The following is a 24975-nucleotide window of genomic DNA, read 5'->3' on the forward strand; positions in this document are numbered from 1 at the left end:
GCACAAAAACCAGGATTTGGTAAAAATACTATGATTGAGCAGAAATACTATGATTGAGCAGAAATACTATGATTGAGCAGAAGTACTAAGATGTAGTAAAAGTACTTTGATTTAACAGAAATACAATTATGTAGGAGTAATACTTTAAAATGGGAGAAATATTGATACACACACACACACACACACACACACACACACACATACACAGAGCCTAAAGGGAACAGTATTTGTGCCATGGAGTGTTAACAAGAATCTGAGGTCCATATCAGAAAAGCTGGTAAAATGATAAAAGTTTGCAGAATTGTAATAAATGATGAATATGAATTACTGGTCTGTGATAGTGTATTAATTTGTAGGGAGAAAAACATATTGACCAAGGTGTAATTGAACCCACGACCTTTTGGTTGCAGACCCGTGTCATTACCAACTGCGCCACTGGGAAAGAGAGCAGGTGCCTGGAAAACAGGGTGATGAGCAGTCAGAATTAGATCGCGGTGAGAGGCGAAAAACGCTGTTTTTGGAGTTACAAAACGTCGTGTAACTCAAAAACTAGGTGGACTAAAAACATAATTCTTGTACTGGGAGAATCAGCGGACTTTGGTGTACTTTGACTGCGATTTTTATTGCTCTTTGTACAACCGTCGCTGAGATATGACGAGAGAAGAAACGGCAGACCTCAGATATGATTGGCTGGCTTACAAGCCGTGAAGGCCCCAATATGCAAATTTGAATGCCTGAGCCCTCAGATATGATTGGCTGGCTGGGAAGCCGTGCAGGTTCTGATTTGTAAATTTGAATGTCACAGTCCTCACAGAGGATTGGCTGCCTGGGGACCTGGCAGTAATATATAGAAATAGTATGATTAAGCATAAATACTACATTTAGTAGAAATACTATGTTTTAGCACAAATACTATAAAAAGCAGAAATACTATAATTTAGCAGAAATACTATATTAAGCAGAAATACTATAAAAAGCAAAAATACTATAAAAAGCAGAAATACTATAAAAAGCAGAAATACTATAATTTAGCACAAAAACTATAAAAAGCAGAAATACTATAAAAAGCAGAAATACTATAATTTAGCAGAAATACTATATTAAGCAGAAATACTATAAAAAGCAGAAATACTATAAAAAGCAGAAATACTATAATTTAGCAGAAATATTATATAAAGCAGAAATACTATAATTTAGCAGAAATACTATAATTTAGCACAAATACTATATTAAGCACAAATACTATATTAAGAACAAATCCTATAAAAAGTAGAAATACTATAAAAGCAGAAATACTATAATTTAGCAGAAATACTATAAAAAGCAGAAATACTATAATTTAGCAGAAATACTATATTAAGCACAAATCCTATAAAAAGCAGAAATACTATATGAAGCAATATAAATATCCTATAAAAATCCTATAAAAAGCAAAAATACTGTACTATGATTTGGTAGAAAAACTATAATTAATCAGAAATATTATATTTGGCAGAAATACTATATTTAGCACAAATATAGAGCTCCTAAATTTGAATCCACCAATCAGAAAGGCTGTGTACTTTTTCCTGCCAAAACACGTGCACACGCAGCACAGAGACAGGATTTTTGTAGTCTATTTCTCATAGTGAGTATTCCCCTCAAACAAATGACCAGAATTACCTAACCGTAGGGGTTAGAGCGGTTGTTCTTAGATCGTTTTGTTCAGAAGAGATGGGGGAATCGTCAAGTGTTGTCTATTTAAAATAAAAATGTGAATTTTAAGAGATATATGACATGGATGACTGGTTGGCTTACAAGCCGTGAAGGCACCAATATGCAAATTTGAATGCCTGAGCCCTCAGATATGATTGGCTGGCTGGGAAGCCGTGCAGGCTCTGATTTGTAAATTTGAATGTCTCAGTCCTCACAGAGGATTGGCTGCCTGGGGACCTGGCAGTAATATATAGAAATAGTATGATTAAGCATAAATACTACATTTAGTAGAAATACTATGTTTTAGCACAAATACTATAAAAAGCAGAAATACTATAATTTAGCAGAAATACTATATTAAGCACAAATACTACATTAAGCTCAAATCCTATTAAAAGCAGAAATACTATATTAAGCTCAAATACTATAAAAAGCAGAAATACTATAAAAAGCAGAAATACTATAATTTAGCAGAAATACTATAATTTAGCAGAAATACTATAATTTAGCAGAAATACTATAATTTAGCAGAAATACTATAAAAAGCAGAAATACTATAATTTAGCAGAAATACTGTAATTTAGCAGAAATACTATAATTTAGCACAAATACTATATTAAGCACAAATCCTATAAAAAGCAGAAATCCTATAAAAAGCAGAAATACTATAAAAAGCAGAAATACTATCATTTAGAAATACTATAACACACACAGAAAGAGAGAGAAGCAACTTTGTAGGTCAGTCAAGCAGCCTGGGAGCTGCTAAATTTGAATGCACCAATCAGAGAGGCTGTGTACTTTTTCCCGCCAAAACAGGTGCAGCCGTTTTTACACACGCAGCAGAGAGACAGGATTTTTGCAGTCTATTTCTCATAGTGAGGACTAAACTCAAACAAATGACCATAATTTCCTAACCGTAGGGGCTAGAACGGTCATTCATACACCGTTTTGTTCAGCAGAGATGGGGGAATCTTAAAGTGTTCACAATTTATCATTAAAATATGAATTATTAAAGATATTTGACTTGTAATGCACCATAACTGAGTAGAGGCTAAGCGAAAACTGCCTTGACTTGCCCTCAAACAACGCTTTCTAACTCTAAATCTATTTGGAGTATCGATATCATTTTTTCACCGTAAGAGACAGCAGGCTTTGGTGAACAACCATGGAAATTTTCAGGTCTTTGTGGAAATCTATCAAAAAGATATGACGAGAGAAAAAAGTGGCTCATTTCCAGAGTTTGAAATCTGAAGAAATCTGAGCGAAGAACGAATTACCTACCCTCAAACAAACGTAATTCATGGCCAAATGGTAATAGATGAGACAAAAATTCTTGAATTGTGAGCGTCAGGAGTGTCTGAAGATATATCGGGACAAGCCTCATGTTTTAACGTCGCTTCTTTAAGGAGATATGATGATTCGAATATGCCTCTCATTAGAGAAATCCAGCGGTGATTTTGAACAAACTCTCCATTGACTTTCTATGGAGAGTTTTCAGACTTTGTGTTGGTCTGAGGAGATTTGCCAAAATTCTATAAATCCCACAACAATGATAATGACATTTTCTGAAAGCCAGCAAAAATACCTACGTTTTGATGTATAATTTGTGGAAGTTGAGTGAAAATTGAGCAAGTAGCAAGAAGTTGTTCAGACATGAAGAAAAGACTGCGAAACCTACAGTGTCTCACTTAGAACCAACTTCATAGCAACCATAACAACCCATGTATTTTGTGAAAAATCACAAAGATGAAACTCAAAACTTGAAGAGGGATAAGATGAAAATGGTAACAGATATGAAAAAGCTGAATCATACATGAATAGCCCAATAATTTGTGAACATTTTAAAGTTTGAATGGTTGTTCTAGGTGAAAGTATGAGGAAGTAGTTAAGTTTCAAAAACAAGCAAGTTTTAGCAGAATTGCGGAAGTTTTCCATTCATTTCAATGGGACAAATTAAAGGAAAAAAGCTTAATATTTTAAAAAGTATAATAGCAAAAAATAGCAAAAGTCATAGCTGGAATTAGCAGAAATAGCAGAATAGTTTAAAATTTGAACGGTGAAAATCGGCTGAAAATTGTGGAAGTAGTTAAGTGCCAAAAAAAGTACAAAAAGTGGCAACTAGAATAATAATAATAACTAGAAAAATTTGCATTTCCTGCGAAAATGCAGTGTGGATGCTTTAAAGTTGAAGCTGTCTGCAAAAACTAGCTGAAAAAGCTGAAAAGTTGCAGAAATTGTAAAAACTTTGCAGAAGCAAAGAAACTTTGCAGAAGCAAAGGAACTTTGCTAAAAAGTAATAACTTAGCAGAACTGCAATATCTTAGAGGAAACATAATACTTGGCAGAAATACAATAGCATAGCAGAACTTGGCAGAAATATTGTAACTTACCAGAAACATGATAACTTCTCAAATATACAAGAATTTAGGAGAAATAGTATGAGATAACAGAAAGAATATATTTAGCCAAAAATACTTAAACATTACAGAAACACTATGATTTAGAAAAATAGTACAACATAGCAGAAATACTGTGATTTACCAGAGACACTGTGATCAACTATGAATATTGTAATTTTAAATGAATACTTTGTTTTAGCACAAATACTATAATTTGAAAGAAATACTATCATTTGGCAGAAATGCTATGTTTCAGCACAAATACTCTGGTTTAGCACAAATATTATAACATAGCAGAAATACAATTATATAGCAGAAATGCTATATTTAGAAAGAAAAATATAATATAGTAGAAATAGTATGATTTAGCAGAAATACTGTAATCAGCACATATACTGTAACATGACAGAAATTCCTCCACTTAGTAGTAATACTATAACATAACACAAATGTTATGATTTGGCACAAAAACCATGATTTGGCAAAAATACTATGATTTAGCAGAAATACTATGATTGAGCAGAAGTACTAAGATGTAGTAAAAGTACTTTGATTTAACAGAAATACAATTATGGAGGAGTAATACTTTAAAATGGGAGAAATATTGATACACACACACACATACACAGAGCCTAAAGGGAACAGTATTTGTGCCATGGAGTGTTAACAAGAATGTGAGGTCCATATTAGAAAAGCTGGTAAAATGATAAAAGTTTGCAGAATTGTAATAAATGATGAATATGAATTACTGGTCTGTGATAGTGTATTAATTTGTAGGGGAAAAAAACATGTTGACCAAGTTGGGATTGAACCCACGACCTTTGGCTTGCAGACCCGTGTCATTACCAACTGCGCCACTGGGAAAGAGAGCGGGCGCCTGGAAAACAGGGTGATGAGCAGTCAGAATTAGATCGCGGTGAGAGGCGAAAAACGCAGTTTTTTGGAGTTACAAAACGTCGTGTAACTCAAAAACTAGGTGGACTAGAAACATAATTCTTGTACTGGGTGAATCAGCGGACTTTGGTGTACTTTGATTGTGATTTTCATTGCTCTTTGTACAACCGTCGCTGAGATATGACGAGAGAAGAAACGGCACACCTCAGATATGATTGGCTGTCTGGGAAGCCGTGCAGGCCCTGATATGTAAATTTCAGGACTAAATGTCTCAGTCCTCACAGAGGATTGGCTGCGTGGGGACCTGGCAGTAATATATAGAAATAGTATGATTAAGCATAAATACTACATTTAGTAGAAATACTATGTTTTAGCACAAATACTATAAAAAGCAGAAATACTATAATTTAGCAGAAATACTATAAAAAGCAGAAATACTATAATTTAGCAGAAATACTATAAAAAGCAGAAATACTATAAAAAGAAGAAATACTCTAATTTAGCAGAAATACTATATTAAGCAGAAATAGTACAAAAAGCAGTAATACTATAAAAAGCAGAAATACTATAATTTAGTAGAAATACTATAAAAAGCAGAAATACTACAATTTAGCAGAAATACTATAAAAAGCAGAAATATTATAAAAAGCAGAAATACTATAATTTAGCAGAAATACTATATTAAGCACAAATACTATAAAAAGCAGAAATACTATAATTTAGCAGAAATACTATATTAAGCAGAAATAGTACAAAAAGCAGTAATACTATAAAAAGCAGAAATACTATAAAAAGCAGAAATATTATAAAAAGCAGAAATACTATAATTTAGCAGAAATACTATATTAAGCAGAAATATTATAAAAAGCAGAAATACTATAAAAAGCAGAAATGCTATAATTTAGCAGAAATACTATAAAAAGCAGAAATACTATAATTTAGAAATACTATAACACACACAGAAAGAGAGAGAAGCAACTTTGTAGATCAGTCAAGCAGCCTGGGAGCTGCTGGATTTGAATCCACCAATCAGAGATGCTGTGTACATTTTCCCGCCAAAACAGGTGCAGCTGTTTTTACACACGCTGCAGAGAGACAGGATTTTGCAGTCTATTTCTCATTGTGACGACTACCCTCCAAACAAATGGCCATAATTTTCTAACCGTAGGGGCTAGAATGGTCATTCTTACACCGTTTTGTTCAGAAGAGATGGGGGAATCTTCAAGTGTTGACAATTTATCATTAAAATATGAATTATTAAAGATATTTGACTTGTAATGCACCATAACTGAGTAGAGGCGAAGCGAAAACTGCCTTGACTTGCCCTCAAACAACGCTTTCTAACTCTAAATCTATTTGGAGTATCGATATCATTTTTTCACCGTAAGAGACAGCAGGCTTTGGTGAACAACCATGGAAATTTTCAGGTCTTTGTGGAAATCTATCAAAAAGATATGACGAGAGAAAAAAGTGGCTCATTTCCAGAGTTTGAAATCTGAAGAAATCTGAGCGAAGAACGAATTACCTACCCTCAAACAAGTCTAACTCATCTCAGAACGGTAATAGGTGAGAAAATAATTCTTGGTTTGTGAGCGTCAGGAGTGTCTGAAGATATACTGGGACAAGCCTCATGTTTTAACTTCGCTTCGTTAAGGAGATATGATGATTCGAATATGCCTCTCATTACAGAAATCCAGCGGTGATTTTGAACAAACTCTCCATTGACTTTCTATGGAGAGTTTTCAGACTTTGTGTTGGTCTGAGGAGATTTGCCAAAATTCTATAAATTCCACAACAATGATAGTGACATTTTCTGAAAGCCAGCAAAAATACCTACATTTTGATGTATAATTTGTGGGAGTTGAGTGAAAATTGAGCAAGTAGCCAGAAGTTGTTCGGACATGAAGAGAAAATTGCCAAAGGTACAGCGGCTCACTTAGAACCAACAGCATAGCAACCATAACAACCCATGTATTTTGTGAAAAATCACAAAGATGAAACTCAAAACTTGAAGAGGGATAAGATGAAAATGATAACAGATATGAAAAAGCTGAATCATACATGAATAGCCCAATAATTTGTGAACATTTTAAAGTTTGAATGGTTGTTCTAGGTGAAAGTATGAGGAAGTAGTTAAGTTTCAAAAACAAGCAAGTTTTAGCAGAATTGTGGAAGTTTTCCATTCATTTCAATGGGACAAATTAAAGGAAAAAAGCTTAATATTTTAAAAAGTATAATAGCAAAAAATAGCAAAAGTCATAGCTGGAATTAGCAGAAATAGCAGAATAGTTTAATATTTGAACGGTGAAAATCGGCTGAAAATTGTGGAAGTAGTTAAGTGCCAAAAAAAGTACAAAAAGTGGCAACTAGAATAATAATAATAATAATAAAGTATAAAGAATAAAGAGAAACAGGAAAACAATAGTGTGGATGCCTTAAAGCATCCACACAACTAGAAAAATTTGCATTTCCTGCGAAAATGCTGTGTGGATGCCTTAACGCTGAAGATGTCTGCTGAAAAAAGCTGAAAAAATTGCAAAAAGGTGTATGGTGGTGAAGAAACTTAAAATTTTGCTGAATACAGGTGAAGAAGCAGAAAATTTTCTTGAAAAGTGGTGAAAAGCAAAAAATTCTACTGAAAGGGGTAAAGACGGAGAAATTTTCATCTCACTGAGCCAAAGTCATTCTCACAAAGAGGAGGTGGAGAGACTGACAATTCTGCTGAAATGAGCAGAAGCGGCTGAGAATTGTGCTGATAAGAGGTGAAAAGGCTGAAAACTTTGCAAAAAAGAGGTGAATGAGCAGAATTTCTGCTGAAAAGAGGTAAAGAAGCAGAAAGTTGCGCTGAAAAGAGGTGAATGAGCAGAATTTCTGAAGAAAAGATGGAAAGAAGCAGAAAGTTGCACTGAAAAGAGATGAATCAGCAGAATTTCTGCTCAAAAGAGTTTTTTTCTGAAAACAGCTGAGATTTGTGCTGATAAGAGGTGAAAAGGCTGAAAACTTTGCAGAAAAGAGGTGAATCAGAAGAATTTCTGCTGAAAAGAGGTAAAGAAGCAGAAAGTTGCGCTGAAAAGAGATGAATCAGCAGAATTTCTGCTCAAAAGAGTTTTTTCTGAAAACAGCTGAGATTTGTGCTGACAAGAGGTGAAAAGGCTGAAAATTTTGCTGAAAAGACTTGAATGAGCAGAATTTCTGCTGAAAAGATGGAAAGGAGCAGAAAATTGCGCTGAAAAGAGGTGAATGAGCAGAATTTCTGCTGAAAAGAGGTGAATGAGCAGAATTCTGCTGACAAGACGTTTTTGCTGAAAACAGCTGAAAAAGCTGGGATTTCTGCTGAAAAGTGGTGAAAAAATTTAAGATTCTGCTGAAAAGAGTTCAATCAGCAGAATTTCTGCTGAAAAGAGTTCAATCAGCAGAATTCTGCTGAAAAGAGGTTTTTGCTGAAAACTGCTGAAAAAGGTGGGATTTGTGGTGAAAAGTGGTGAAAAAATTTAAGATTCTGCTGAAAAGAGTTCAATCAGCAGAATTTCTGCTGAAGAGAGTTCAATCAGCAGAATTCTGCTGAAAAGAGGTTTTTGCTGAAAACTGCTGAAAAAGGTGGGATTTGTGGTGAAAAAATTCAAAATTCTGCTGAAAAGAGTACAATCAGCAGAATTTCTGCTGAAAAGAGTTCAATAAGCAGAATTCTGCTGAAAACAGCTGAAAAAGCTGGGATTTGTGCTGAAAAGTAGTGAAAAGGCTGAAAATTTTGCTGAAAAGATTTCAATCAGCAGAATTTCTGCAGAAAAGATGGAAAGAAGCAGAAAATTGCGCTGAAAAGAGGTGAATGAGCAGAATTTCTGCTGAAAACAGGTGAAAAGGCTGAATATTTTGCAGAAGAGGTGAATAAGCAGAATTTGGGCTGAAAAGAGGTGAAAATTCTGCTGAAAAGAGTTCAATCAGCAGAATTTCTGCTGAAAAGAGGTGAATGAGCAGAATTCTGCTGAAAAGATGTTTTTGCTGAAAACAGCTGAAAAAGCTGGGATTTGTGCTGAAAAGTGGTGAAAAAATTTAAAATTCTGCTGAAAAGAGTTCAATGAGCAGTATTTCTGCTGAAAAGAGTTAAAAAAGTTTAACTGTTAACTGAAGGAAATGTTGCCATAAGCGGGATTTGAACCCCGGCCTCCCAGTCTGAGAATGGATGCTCATCTCACTGAGCTAAAACTCAGGTCAACCCGGCAAGGAAAATCAGTGACGCCACTGATGAGATGGCAGAAATGGGCAAAAAATATTGCAAAAAAAATTCAATATCTCAAAAAGTATAGAAGTTATGAGCACCAAAAGTCATAGCCGGCATTAGCAGAAAGAGCAGAATTTTTTAAGATTTGAACGGTGCAAATAGCACAAAAACTGAGGGAGGGCTCAAAGGAGTTTTTTCTGAAAACAGCTGAGATTTGTGCTGAAAAGAGTTCAATCAGCAGAATTTCTGCTGAAAAAAGCTGAATGAGCAGAATTCTGCTAAAAATAGGTTTTTGCTTAAAACAGCTGAAAAAGCTGGGATTTGTGCTGATAAGAGGTGAAAAGTCTGAAAATTTTGCTGAAAAGAGTTGAATGAGCAGAATTTCTGCAGAAAGGATGGAAAGAAGCAGAAAGTTGTGCTGAAAAGAGATGAATCAGCAGAATTTCTGCTCAAAAGAGTTTTTTCTGAAAACAGCTGAGATTTGTGCTGATAAGAAGTTAAAAGTCTGAAAATTTTGCTGAAAAGAGTTGAATGAGCAGAATTTCTGCAGAAAAGATGGAAAGAAAATTGCGCTGAAAAGAGGTGAATGAGCAGAATTTCTGCTGAAAAGAGTTTTTTTCTGATAACAGCTGAAAAAGCTGGGATTTGTGCAGAAAAGTGGTGAAAAAATTTAAAATTCTGCTGAAAAGAGATGAATCAGCAGAATTTGTGCTCAAAAGAGTTTTTTCTGAAAACAGTTGAGATGTGTGCTGATAAGAGGTGAAAAGGCTGAAAATTTTGCTGAAAAGAGTTGAATGAGCAGAATTTCTGCAGAAAAGATGGAAAGAAGCAGAAAATTGCACTGAAAAGAGGTGAATGAGCAGAATTTCTGCTGAAAAAAGGTGAAAAGGCTGAATATTTTGCAGAAGAGGTGAATAAGCAGAATTTGGGCTGAAAAGAGGTGAAAATTCTGCTGAAAAGAGTTCAATACGCAGAATTTCTGCTGAAAAGAGTTCAATCAGCAGAATTCTGCTGAAAAGAGGTTTTTGCTGAAAACAGCTGAAAAAGCAGGGATTTGTGCTGAAAAGTGGTGAAAAAATTTAAAATTCTGCTGAAAAGAGCTCAATCAGCAGAATTTCTGCTGAAAAGAGTTCAATCAGCAGAATTCTGCTGAAAAGAGGTTTTTGCTGAAAACAGCTGAAAAAGTTGGGATATGTGCTGAAAACAGCTGAAAAAATTTAAAATTCTGCTGAAAAGAGTTCAATCAGCAGAATTTCTGCTGAAAAGTGTTCAATCAGCAGAATTCTGCTGAAAAGAGGTTTTTGCTGAAAACAGCTGAAAAAGCTGGGATTTGTGCTGAAAAGTAGTGAAAAAATTTAAAATTCTGCTGAAAAGACTTCAATCAGCAGAATTTCTGCTGAAAAGAGTTCAATCAGCAGAATTCTGCTGAAAAGAGGTTTTTGCTGAAAACAGCTGAAAAAGCTGGGATTTGTGCTGAAAAGTGGTGAAAAAATTAAAAAATTCTGCTGAAAAGAGTTCAATCAGTAGAATTTCTGCTGAAAAGAGTTAAAAACATTTAATTGTTAACTGAAAGAAATTTTGCCATAAGCGGGATTTGAACCCGGGCCTCCCAGTCTGAGAACGGATGCTCATCTCACTGAGCTAAAACACAGGTCAACCCGGCAAGGAAAATCAGTGAGGCCACTGATAATGTGGCAGAAAAGGGCAAAAAATATTGCAAAAAAAATTCAATATCTCAGAAAGTATAGAACTTATGAGCACCAAAAGTCATAGCCGGCATTAGCAGAAAGAGCAGAATTTTTAAAGATTTGAACGGTGCAAATAGCACAAAAACTGAGGGAGTAGTTAAGGTCCAAAAAGTGTACGGAAGCAACTAGAAGAATAATAAAGATTAAAGAGAAACAGGAACTCAATAGTGTGGATGCCCTATGAGGGCATCCACACAATAATAAAGTATAAAGAATAAAGAGAAACAGGAAAACAATAGTGTGGATGCCTTAAAGCATCCACACAATTACTTTTATTTGGTCTGACAAACAAGTGGTACTCTTGCATTCTACTGAAATATGCTTACTTCCATCAATTCTATCTTTATACATCATAAGCAGAACTTACAATTTAACCACAATATGGGCATATTGTGGCTTCCAGTTGGTTTCAAGGTCCAAGTTTGATTAAAACTAGGATTACGAAAAGGATCAAGAAAATCTTTGATATGTGACCACAGCCTACATGTATGTGGATATAAATTGAGATGAATGCTTAAAACTATTGAATTATATTCTTTCCTCACCTTCATAAGCATAAGCCCATGATTGTGATTTAATTTCTTGTTTTTGACACGGTTACTGAATGACCTCACACTTGCTGTGGCATTTCAGAAGAAACTGTTTCTTATTTCTAATCAGCTGATAAACAATGCGGTGCACTGTTTGACTGCCAACCTGTTCAGGATGTACCCTACCTCTCTCCGAATGTCACCTAACATAGGCTCCAGGTTTCCTGCAGCGCCTTCAAAGATAAGAAGATAAAACTAACTGATGGATGAAAGCATGGTTGTTGTTTTTTTCTGTTTTGAGGGGAATCAGTTCCTTGTCTTGTTGGTTTGGTCAAATCATTTGCTGTGTAAAATCCTAAATTCTAATTCTGGTATCTAAAAATAGCTGATTTACATTTGTAATATGTGATCAGAGGAGCGTATAAAGCCTCCTTTAACCTCTAATTTCTATAATATCTCTGGCATTTACTTGGTTGGCTGCCACAGGGACAGTGTGTAGATTATCTGTGTCTATCTGATATTCCCTTTCATATTCAAATTATTTGCCAAAGAAAGAGATTATGCATCCTAGCTGGAAATCAGCTGCTCCACACACAAACAAGACACAAATGTGCACAGACTGATGCACACTGGCAATTATTTCCAAAAGAAAGACCACAAATTATTATGGCATAAAGCTGCAGGCGCAACTAACTGAAAGACACCTGCTTATTTCAGTATACACAGACAGCAGAAGAGTTAGTAATCGCAGAAGAAAGAGTAGTGAGGGGAGGAATTTGAAAGGCCAAAGTGGATAAGCGGACACCAGATATTTTAGCCTGGGGTTTAAAGTTGTGTTTATCTGGCTCAGGGTGTGTGCATGTTTCAGTATGTTTTAACTTCTGTCTGTGTTTTAAGAGGTTTGCTAATAGTTTTTTGAACCTGAACTAAAAGATTAAGTTCATTTGAAAGAAGTATAAAAACTATAAAAATGGCACAACACTAGCTAAAGCACTACAATAATACCTCAATGGTCCTCACAGATCTGTGTTTATTTGTAGGGTGCAGGATCTAAAGGAGCTGGGAGATCTTTCCCCTCACTGGGACAACTTACGGAAGGAGGTGATGACACGATATGCAGGAATAATCAGCTCCTACCAAGAGACCTTGGCTGAAATGGACAAGATTAACGGTATGATAACTGCACCTATCTCTGAATTTGATATTCCCGTCTGTGTCAACACATGTAGTCATGCACACAAATGCGAAGTCAGACAAATACACAAACTGGCTTCTAAATTGCTCGTACATACATACATATCACACACAGATATTTGAAAAAGAAGGCTTTTATGCAGTCCTGTAAAACATTAAGTACATCTTGATCATAAGCTTGTAGAACCACCTTTAGCAACGATAACTTTGCAAGACTTTCTCAGTTTCTTACATGGTTGTGAATAAATTTTTACCCACTCTTCTTCATTGAAGTATGCAAACAGTGCAATATTGTGCCACAGTGTTTCAGTCAGGTTGAGGCTGGTATTGCTGCTATAGTTGGGGTCATTGTGTTTTTGCATGAAATAGTTTTGGCTTCAGCTGTCAGACAGATGGCCTAACATTTGACTCTAGCATACTTTGGTATAAAGAGGTGTTCATGGCACTGAAATGCCCGCATGGGGCCCGGGTCCTGTGGCTACAAAACAAGCCCAAATCAATACCCGTCCTCCACCATGCTTCACAGTAGGTTTAAGGTGTTTGATGCTGTGTTTGATGAATTATCAATACTTTATTTTAAAAAGGATAGACTGTCTCCTGGCAACCCTTTCAAGAAATGTAGGTCTTGTTTTTTGGGGGGTTTTCTTTGGTTTTTTTGCAGTTCTTATTTTTGCAGTTTCTTTGATCATTTCAGAGTCTGAACTAGTTCAGACCAGAGCAAAACTTCTGCTTGAAACGAAGGTGTCCATACTTGCTAATGACCATTTAATCAGTTGAATCTGATTAGCAGCACTTGGCTGCTACTTACCCTCTTAATTTCTATGTAAGCAGTAAGAGTGTATTTAGCTTTTCATGGGGCTGTGTGGAGATGAAAGCGTTCCTTTCACCTTGACGGTGTTGTCCCGTCATGGTTAAAATCATCACATAGTCGAGGGTCCTTAAGAAACTCTGTAAAGAGGATAGGTACAGGTGTCTGATTTAGCCCAGTCTTAGATCAAAATCCTGAAGTATACTCAGACCTGATGGGTTAAGTGCACAAATAAAGGAAAACTTTGAACTCAAGGATCAATTTTGAGGTGAAAGCATAAGGAGAAGTTCCTGTTAAAAGAGTTTCCATAGCAACGCAGGTTTCATCAGGGGCAAATGAAACATGTACATGGCCATGTGCTCGTCTGTGTTTGTTGCACATAAACGCATCAAAACTGATACAGCCCTGTGCCAGGAGCAAACAAAAGCATGAGTCTCACATCTCATTTATAAATATCCAACCTTCTATTTAGTATGCAGTTACTTGGCGTGCAATTTTTTTTGCAAATGTTTTACATAATAAAATTAATCCATGCAGTTAGGTCTAACGCGAAGACGCGAAGTAATTAGTCTGCTTCTCATTTGTCCCAGGGTTTAACAGGTAGACGCCGAACGCGTGATTTTGGCAATGACGAAGTGTTGTTGAAAATGCATTCTGAAATACAAAGGTGATGTATGTGTTGCATATAGTTTGAACTTCAAAAGCTAGATAAAGGCTCGTATGAACAGCATGCATATACAATACAGGATGTTGCACTCTGTATGGGGCTTGTTCTCATGCTTACACCCTCAAAGACACAGTCCCATTAAATAAAATGAGAACAGAATCATTTTTATACATTTGTTATCCGTTTACAGGAGTAGCAAACGTATAAAAGACCAATCATTCTGAATTTGTTTCTTTCCCTCGCAGCAGCATGTTCCTATACATTTTTCAGCTTACTATGCACATATTAACATTACGGCTAGTGATTAATTTTCTACTGAGTTACCCTCATCCACATAATGAGATATTTGTCTCTGTTCCTTTCTTGCTTTGCCCAGCTGATAAGAAATAAAGATGGCTAAGCCTCGGTGCTGCCTGCCTGGACTCTGAGGAGAGGTTGAGGGAAAGGATAATGTGGTGTTGGTCATTATAGTTCCTGACAACTCACTTGCGTGGTCCAGATGCTGTAATACATGGAGGATCCCCCCAACCCCATCTTGCTACTCTAATTCAGTCCCGCATTAACTTAACAGGATGACAGACGTTGCTAAACAAGCCGGGTGGGCAAGCTGCTGCAGATTAATTATTGATAACTAATATGATTAAAAAAGGTTGGGAGGGAGAGACGAAAAGAGACAGACTGTGGAGGAGGTTGAGTGGGTGCACAAATATGGCAGGAGGGACAAGAAATGAAAACATAATTACCAGAACAAACAAAGGGTGACAAATATGGCAACTGAGTGGCATTCGTCATAAGAAGAGTTCATTAACAAAAGTCAGTGGGCACGGCTGTCCTATTACTTGTGTCTGCACACAAATTAGGAACTTTCATTTAATTTGTCACTGTGCTCTTCTTTCGGAAATGTTCATATTCTAAGTACTACATGTAGTCGGGATAAATAAATTAAAGTCTATATTTTATTTACAGTAGAACATAGAAATCAAGTCAAATGTTTAAACTGATAAAATAAGGTCTTGATGACAACAGTATATCTGAGAAATGTTGGGACGGGGTCATGTTTACCACTGTGTAGCCTTTTCTTTTAACAATAGTCTGTAAACATCTGGGAACTGATGAGACCAGCTGCTGGACTTTTGAGAGAGTAGTAGATGCAGAAAGCGCTCTAGCTTTGTCTTCCTGAAATATCCAAGACCTTCCCTGAAAAAGACGTTGTCAGGATGGGAGCACGTCGCTCTAATACCTGTATATACCTTTCAGCATTGATGATGCCTTTGTAGATGTACAATCTGTCACTTCCACAGACGCTAATACACCCCCATACCATTAGAAATGCAGGCCTTTGACCTGAGTGCTGATCACAAGCTGGATGGTCCCTCTCCTCGTTAGTCTGGAGGACGTGCCATGCATGACTTCTTCTGTGCGTGATAGTGCTTTAACCTGCATTTATGGATGACTCAGTGCAGTGATTTCTATGAGAGAATCCAGCCTGTTTTTAATGCAGTGCTGCCCGAGGACCTGAAGATCACCAGTATCCAATATTGACTTTGAGCCTTGTCCCCTTGCGCACAGAGATTTCTCCATTTTCTCTGATTTTTTCATGAAGTTTTTCCACAATTTGTAGATGCAGATTTTTGAAGGTTGGTGAACCTCGGTCCATCTTTACTTCAAAGATGCTGATTTCATACTCAATGAATGCCCCAGTTAACCTAATTATGTGTTACTCTGAATGATTCTTTTTAGTACTACTTATTTTTGTTGACCCAGTTCCAACTTGTTTAAAACATTTTTTCTGTTTTTCTTGAAATACTCAAGCTCTCATGTTAAACATTTGACATGGTGTTTGTGTTCAAATTAAAATGTGGATTTATGAGATTTGCAGATCATAGCATTCTGTTCTTGTTCACTTTTTACACAGCGTCCCAACATTTTTCAAATTGGTGCTATAGAAAACAAAATCCAAAGGTTTTGAAATTGCACATGGTCACAATAAAGAAGAGAAGCCGTTCTCTGGGAGGTGGATGAGTTTCCATGTTCAGGTCCAACATTCTTCCTGATTCCTTTTCTTCCAAGTTTTAAAACCACTGACCTCAGTGAACAAATCATTAACTGCATTCCATTAATAAATGACTCATCCCTGCTTGCACTGTTTACCAGCTGGTGAGTTAAAGGTGCAGTCATAGTCCTGTTAGTGTTAAACCTTCGCTACCGTCTGCAATCTCCTCTCTAAAATGTCAGTCATCCCTTTGGTGAAACGTTAGACCTCTGAGCCTTCGCTTATGGGATAACTACAGCTTAAGGCCCAGAGCTGAGTGTTTAAGGCAGTGTCATATATCTGTGTGGCTGACAGTAAAGCCTACTCATTGTAGAGATAGCAGGGCAGGTGGACATGATATTTTTTCCATAATATCTGTATTAGGACAGCCATCTTTGCAGTCTGCTCCCTCCAGGTAAAGATGTTCACATACATTTTCTGTTTTGCTGGTTAAAAATGAGGACCGAATGTTAGATCAACCACAAATTGGTTAAAAGAAAAGAAAGTGACGTCAGACATGACACACTTAAATCATAGTCCTGTCCAATGTTCCTTCTAAGCTGCGCGCGTGCGCAATTGCGCACTGCTGGCACGGTCTCTGCGCACAGAAAAAAAATCTAACCTGAATTGAAATTAACATTAATACTTTAACAATTCTGTTTTGCAGTGTTAGTCAGTAAGTGACTGGCTGCCCCCGTATGGGATTAGAATGATGCCACCTTATCCCATAGTCCAGCCGCTGATGTGATTCACATTCGTATACACGCAGCTAATCAACGTCACTGACAGGCTATGACAGCGTCCTTATGTGCCGACGCCTGTGTTTTAGCTAGCAAAGCGGCGTGGCTGATGTGGAGTGAAGCCACGTTAATGACAACATGTACAACTATTGGAGATGTGAGCAGGACAGACGGAACACTTGACGAAAAAAGTGTGGACTTTATACCAGTTTTTAAATTGCGTTGATAGGCCACATAAAACCAGAGTTATGATAAAAATATCTGCAATGTTTGGTTTTCTTACTGAATACTATCGTTGTTTATATTTACTTCAGGAAGAAACGATAAAATCAGCGTTTTATCAGGAAAACGCTCGAAAGCACTCTCCACCTGTGAGCAAAGATGAAACCAAAACACACCCCCACCCTTTAGGAGTGACGGCGGTTTTGAGATGTGAGAGATTTGCGACGTTTAGCGCAAATCTTGTGTAGTTAGTGTGTAGTGTAGTCAATAGTTTTGTTATGTGTGTCAGAACAATGAGGCGACTACTGAATGTTACAGGTGTTACAGGAGTGATACATCTCCTGTTGTCAGGCCTGCAGGTATCAGGCTGTTGTTCTCCTTTATCTCATAGTGGACAGAAATTATTTTTTGGAGTGGCACAAATAATTTGTGTGGCATCAAATTTGATGCAGAACAGCTGATTGTTCTGTAAATAGTTTGAAATGGCTGCATTTTGAGGTAAACAGCTGCAGAAAATGTTGTTGTTTGCATAACTCAGTTACTTTTTTGAAGAAGTAACTATATAATTAATTGCCCAACGTTGGTCATTATATACTGTATTTTGCAGACAAAGAGTTACAGGACTCTCTCCCAGACCACAGGCTCATAATGCAAGTCAGAGCTTTATATTAAAAAAAAAGAAGTTAAAATTGGAGTTCAAGTTATTTTTACTTCCAATAGTGTTAACATACTACACAGGTCATGAACAAGATTTTTAAAATTTTCATTGTAAGTGGGCTAAAGCAGTTAATTATAAGTAGTCTAACATAAATGTAAATGCTGTAATTTGATTATTTTAATGAAACCATGTAACTTGGATGGATTCGATGCTGGCGTGACCACAGTGCACACGTCTGATGTTGCTCATAGTGGTCCAAGGGATCGCTCAGGGAGTTGGTGTGGGGAACCAGAGGGAACATTGGTCCTGTCAGACCAATACCACTGCTCACACAGCATGTGTTCAATTCTCCCATGTCTCTACAACATGGTGTCTCTCTGCATGGATTCAAGAAAGAAAAAAAACCTGCTGTCCTCTTAGCACCACAGGATCACGAACATGATCTGTCGTCTGTCATATGGACAGAAGTACACTAAGACTTCATACATACTGGTTGTTGGCTTTTTTAAAATGTTCATTTAGTTGTCAGGCAGACATATAGGATAATATTCACTCATCTTCTGGAGGAACAAAAAACATAAATACAGAAAACTATTTAAAAGCTCAAAAAATTAGAGTATATAAAAAGAGATGGTAGCTGTGGATCTTGGCCAGTAAATGTTAAATGGCCTGTCTCCAAAAAGTTGATTCTGTTCATCTGGACGTAGCGTTTTGTGGGAGAAACGTTTCGTCACTCATCCAAGTGACTTCCTCAGTCTCAGCTGACTGCAGGTCAGGTCATTCCCCAACTCTCTGTGAATGGTACTCATGGCCATTGATCAGTGGTCTTTGATCAGTGGGTTTTGGTCAGTGGTTGTTGATCAATGGTCATGAGAATTTGCATAATTAAGATTAAGGAACTGACCTCCCAGTCCATTGTTCCTTCAGTGGGCTGGTTTCAGTCATTATGCAGATGTACTGCTTATAAGATTGGGGAAACCTGCAGTCAGCTGAGACTGAAGAAGTCACTTGGATGAGTGACGAAACGTTTCTCCCACAAAACGCTACGTCCAGATGAACAGAATCAACTTTTTGGAGATTTACTTCCCTGGATGATTGAGCATGCATCAAGGCGTAAATGGTCTGTATTTGTATAGCGCTTTACTAGTCCCTAAGGACCCCAAAGCGCTTTACACATTCAGTCATTCACCCATTCACACACACATTCACACACTGGTGATGGCAAGCTACATTGTAGCCACAGCCACCGATAACAAGGCGGACTCCCAACTCTTGAGCCACGATCGCCCCCAGTACTGCTGGTATTTAACCTTTATGTCACATACAGTGGGGCAAAAAAGTATTTAGTCAGCCACCGATTGTGCAAGTTCCCCCACTTAAAATGATGACAGAGGTCAGTAATTTGCACCAGAGGTACACTTCAACTGTGAGAGACAGAATGTGAAAAAAAAATCCATGAATTCACATGGTAGGATTTGTAAAGAATTTATTCGTAAATCAGGGTGGAAAATAAGTATTTGGTCACCTCAAACAAGGAAAATCCCTGGCTCTCACAGACCTGTAACGTCTTCTGTAAGAAGCTTTTCTGTCCCCCACTCGTTACCTGTATGAATGGCACCTGTTTGACCTCATCATCTGTATAAAAGACACCTGTCCACAGCCTCAACCAGTCAGACTCCAAACTCCGCCATGGCCAAGACCAAAGAGCTTTCGAAGGACACCAGGAAAAGAATTGTAGACCTGCACCAGACTGGGAAGAGTGAATCTACAATAGGCAAGCAGCTTGGTGTGAAAAAATCAACTGTGGGAGCAATCATCAGAAAATGGAAGACATACAAGACCACTGATAATCTCCCTCGATCTGGGGCTCCACGCAAGATCTCATCCCGTGGGGTCAAAATGATCATGAGAACGGTGAGCAAAGATCCCAGAACCACACGGGGGGACCTGGTGAATGACCTGCAGAGAGCTGGGACCAAAGTAACAAAGGTCACCATCAGTAACACACTACAACGGCAGGGAATCAAATCCCGCAGTGCCAGACGTGTTCCGCTGCTGAAGCCAGTGCATGTCCAGGCCCGTCTGAAGTTTGCCAGAGAGCACATGGATGATACAGCAGAGGATTGGGAGAATGTCATGTGGTCAGATGAAACCAAAGTAGAACTTTTTGGTATAAACTCAACTCGTCGTGTTTGGAGGAAGAAGAATACTGAGTTGCATCCCAAGAACACCATACCTACTGTGAAGCATGGGGGTGGAAACATCATGCTATGGGGCTGTTTTTCTGCCAAGGGGACAGGACGACTGATCCGTGTTAAGGACAGAATGAATGGGGCCAAGTATCGTGAGATTTTGAGCCAAAACCTCCTTCCATCAGTGAGAACTTTGAAGATGAAACGAGGCTGGGTCTTCCAACATGACAATGATCCAAAACACACCGCCTGGGCAACAAAGAGTGGCTCCGTAAGAAGCATTTGAAAGTCCTGGAGTGGCCTAGCCAGTCTCCAGACCTCAAGCCCATAGAAAATCTGTGGCGGGAGTTGAAAGTCCGTGTTGCTCGGCGACAGCCCCAAAACATCACTGCTCTTGAGAAGATCTGCATGGAGGAATGGGCCAAAATACCAGCTACTGTGTGTGCAAACCTGGTAAAGACCTATAGTAAACGTTTGACCTCTGTTATTGCCAACAAAGGTTATGTTACAAAGTATTGAGTTGTATTTTTGTTATTGACCAAATACTTATTTTCCACCCTGATTTACGAATAAATTCTTTACAAATCCTACCATGTGAATTCATGGATTTTTTTTTCACATTCTGTCTCTCACAGTTGAAGTGTACCTCTGGTGCAAATTACTGACCTCTGTCATCATTTTAAGTGGGGGAACTTGCACAATCGGTGGCTGACTAAATACTTTTTTGCCCCACTGTATATCATATGAGTAATTCAACGAACCTACAACAGTCACTAGTTACATTAGGCTGGTCCTCTGAGCTCCTGGCTGACAGAAGGGATAAGAGTATAGAGTTAAATTGAATGTTTTTACAACAGTTTAACTTGATCTGGATGAATAAATCCTCATTACAGGTTGCAGCATGATTGGTTGCATCATTACCTTATTAGATTGTTGGAAAACTAAAATATATCAACACCTCTAGGTGTTATAGCCTACTGACTTGGTGAACTGGTGAACCACTAATTTTTACTCTTTTAGGCTTCTAGAAATTTACAACATTTTGTGTGTTGCTGTGAAAATCTCTATTGATATTTGAGGCCCACTGAGCATATAGTAATTTAAAATAGAAGGTTTTTACAGGACTCTATGCAGCCCTCCTTTTGTCTAAAACATGGCAGCACTGCTTAGGTTTAAAAAGTCCCATCTAAAGAAATCTTTTGGAACAGTGTCCTTTGGAGAGACAACATAAAGGTATAGATGTTTGGCCACAATGCACGCCACCATATTTGGTGAAAATCCAAACGCAGCATAGCAGAACAAAGACCTCATACCAGCTGTAAGCACAGCGGTGGATGATTTGGTCTTGTTTTCCAGTCGCAGGATCTGGTCACCTTGCAGTCATTGACTCAGTCATGAATTCCTCTGTATATCAATGCTAGAGTCAAACATGGCTTGCCATGACTGATTCCACACCTCAACACCAACATGATGAAACATGGCGGCAGGACTTTAATATAGTTGTACATAAAATGTCCAGAAATCTTAATGAACTGAAGCAATGAGGAGTGAGCCAAAATTCCAACACAACAGATAAAGTCATGAGTACTTTGCTCAAAGCCACAGGACAAAATTTCCACACGCCTCTATACAGTCCTGTGGAAACTTTGTCCTGTGGCTTTGATCCTTTAGATGTTTCATTCAGCAACATATTTAGGTCAAATATCAGTTTGTACGTTTTGGGCTCATTTTATATAGCGGTAATGAAAATGTGTTGGCATGCCATGATGAGCTAATTTACTAAATTAAAAATGTCATTGTGGTGATATCAGAAATTAGCAAAATACAGCCTGACAGAACAGTTAAAACTCCATGTGCTGTTTAGCTAATCCCTGGGCACCCTTCACACTATGATTGGCCTTAGATTACACCTTTAGACATGTTGTGGAGGTTATATAAGCTCATAGTATAAATGTAATAAAAGCACTATATGAATTGCTGAATGTCGAATGATTTACTAGTACGTAGTACTGACTGATTGCAGCATTGAAAACTGCTCATGCTTTGGTTTGCACTGTATTTTTAAGCAGAATGTATATTTAGCTAGAAACGGCATCTGTCTATTTTTTCACTTTGATAAAGGGCAGCAAATCTGCCACCTTGGTAAGAAGACATGATTGATTTCAGCGCTCGTAAAAATACCAGCCACATCTCCAACATCTCCAGCTGAGTCATTAGTGTTATCCATTTTTGAGGCAACACATTTCAGCTTGAGTGGGTCAGCAGTTGCACCATTATATGCTGTAATTGAGTTGCAGTGAGTTTGTTTTCATGTCTGGCCTTCCTGCCAAATGATGTTAAAAATTTGTGGCGGGTTACAGGTTTTCTCATCTATCTTCTGTGTCAACATAGATCGTAAATAGTGCTGAGGCTCTGATTGTTGGCTATTGGTCTGTTGCCTCAAGAGTGATTACAGGAGGAGAAGATTCAGTGCAGCTTAGTTAAGTTTTCCTAAAGGTGAGTTATGTTGCTTGTCAAATAGAAGAGTTGCAAAGTATGGTTTTAGTCATTATTCTGCAGTTAACACGCTATACTGCCACTCACACACAAATTAAACATGTTAAGTAAACTAATTACTGACACGAGCAATTTGTTACAATAAAATCATTCTCAATGTATGTATTCTGGCATAGAAATTGTGCCAGAATTTCACACTCTGGACATTTTTGGTGTTGTTAATATGACAGGAATGTCTTCGACTAACCAGAATATTTAATGAATCCCCTCCTAAATAAGGAATGTTTGTTTATCCTGTAATGCTGATACAAACTGCTGCACAGGAAAGTTTTTATTCTTTCCTGGTGGGTTTTTCCTGGGGAAAAAAGTCACTTCCTCTGGCTTAAAGGAATGTGATGATGTGTTTCCCACATCAGCAAAAGTAGGTTTGTCTGCCCACAGCCTTTGTGTGCAGACAGACTATTAATGTGTCTCAAGAAGCTTGGCATTCATCGACACACAAATTCTGGAAAAGTCTTCACAAGACAAGCCTTTGCGATATTAAATATAACACTGCTGAATAAAAACACCTGATCGGCCTAATGCTGCGATTGCTTTTATAAAACAGAATGAATAGATGCAGCTTCTCATTTAAACACTCTGAACCATAGCAGGCAAGACCCGAGGGTTCAGGCTGTGTGGAAATGTCCCTGAGATAATCCAGCACGTAACAACAAGGTGCAGGGTCTGTAAGTGTCAAGGTCAAAATGGGATATGCCCTCCAGATTGGTTGAGGATGACTGAGCTAAGATCCTGTGGGACTTCTTGGTCTGTCTGGAAGTTGGTCCGTCTGTATCTGGAAGTCATCTGGTGGACAAGCAGAGGAAGGCGGCTGTAGTGATAGAAAGCTATACCATGTGACAGCAACGTGAGGGAGAAGGAACACGAGAAGTTCGAGAAATACCAAGGACTCAAAGAGGAGGTAGAGAAGCTGTGGAGGGTGAAGGCAACAGTGGTCCCCGTGGTAATTAGAGCACTCGGGGAGGTGATCCCCAAACTGGGCGAGCAGCTCCAACAACTAGAAGATTCCAGAAACAACATCCAAGATCTCTGTCCAGACGTTTGCAGTCGTAGAAACACCAAAGATACTGCACAGGACTGTTAACCTCCATGCCTCTGGTAGAGGACCCGAGCTTGAAGGGGATATATTTATATATCTTATAACTCAATTACTTCTACTTGCAAAGATTGCAGTGCCTCTTTTGCTCGAGTGTATTTGAATGCTCAAAAGGCTAATGACCCCTGTTGGATATGAGCAGCCAAATTGAAGTGTCAGAAAACGATTTTGAGCTTAAATATAAGCCAAAAACAAAGAATGTCATTTGGCAGGAACATTTAATTGGACATTTTGAACAGAGTAGTGTTTGCAAAGGACATAAAGTACTGTGCTCAAAGCATTACACCAAAAATTAGAGGTTATTGCAAGGTTGCAAGTCTGATTTTGACTTTGCTGGGTTCCAACTGTGTGTTAAACAGTCTTGATGCACATTAAAAGGTAGGGTATTTTGGTTTAACAGTCCAGTCCATGATGGTGAACATGAAAGAATTAATTACAAGAATTACTTCATAGCTTACAGTATTTTAAAACTGTATGATTACTTTCTGACATTTTATTTAAAGGTTATTGTTTGTTTGGGGAAATTGCCCTCTCAGTTATCTTAAAGTCCTGCAAAATGTGAAACTGCTCTATTTTTGGGGCAGTATTCTGAAGTTAGATTCATTAAGTGACCAATTCTGACAGAGAACGAACAAATGGCTTCCGTTTATACGGCATATTGTAGCAATTAAGTTGTAAAAGTCCCCGCATCCGTAGAGGTATATCTGAATCTGCACTGCAGCCACTTCAACAACTTCTAATTTAAATCGATTTTAATTTGCTTTGTATTCCCTTTTGTCACTCAGTCGTGCATTAAATAGATCTCAAGTCACTGAATTGCACAGGGGTTTTCTTTTCATTGGTAAATCAATCAAGAGAACAATTGATCATATATTTAACTTATTATCTAATGCTTCCTGCCTCTGTGTCTTTGTCCCTTGCCACATGAACTGATGAAGTGAAAAGCCGTGTAATGTAATGTGGTGTAGCTGTAGCAGACAGTAAGGGCTTTCTATAATACAATAGGCTGACAAATGACAAGGCTGCAGACATGATGAACCACTTTGAAACTCAGATATATGGTTTAAAAGTAATAGAGCACCGTCGCTTCAAATCAAAGCACATTGAATACAGTTTATGGTGTAACACAGTGAATAAGCATCAAAACATCATTAGATAAAATCAGAACATTCTTCACAGTGACACAGCTTTGCACTTTTCAGAGAAAACTTTGTATTTGCAACGCCAAATATGTTGGAATGTATGTGGTATATGGGTTGGGGTTTTTTTTTATATGAAAGACTCAAAAGGACGACCAAATGACTAAAATTGCAGAAAAAAGATAC

General features: G+C 37.7%; 1 protein-coding gene across 5 annotated transcripts in view; it reads left to right on the forward strand.

Annotated features, from left to right (window-relative positions):
* Positions 1-24975, forward strand: part of inpp4b (inositol polyphosphate-4-phosphatase type II B) — a 187222-nt gene that overhangs the window by 113303 nt on the left and 48944 nt on the right. For all 5 annotated transcript variants that reach the window (XM_087841711.1, XM_087841710.1, XM_087841712.1 and 2 more), the window contains one exon: positions 12526-12656. In XM_087841711.1, coding sequence (XP_087697837.1) covers positions 12526-12656 — 131 coding nt within the window. The remainder of the gene's footprint in view (positions 1-12525; positions 12657-24975) is intronic.

This window comes from Neolamprologus brichardi, chromosome 6 (genome assembly GCF_056152115.1).
Source record: "Neolamprologus brichardi isolate AB-2024 chromosome 6, ASM5615211v1, whole genome shotgun sequence".
NCBI classification, from domain to species: Eukaryota; Metazoa; Chordata; class Actinopteri; order Cichliformes; family Cichlidae; genus Neolamprologus; species Neolamprologus brichardi.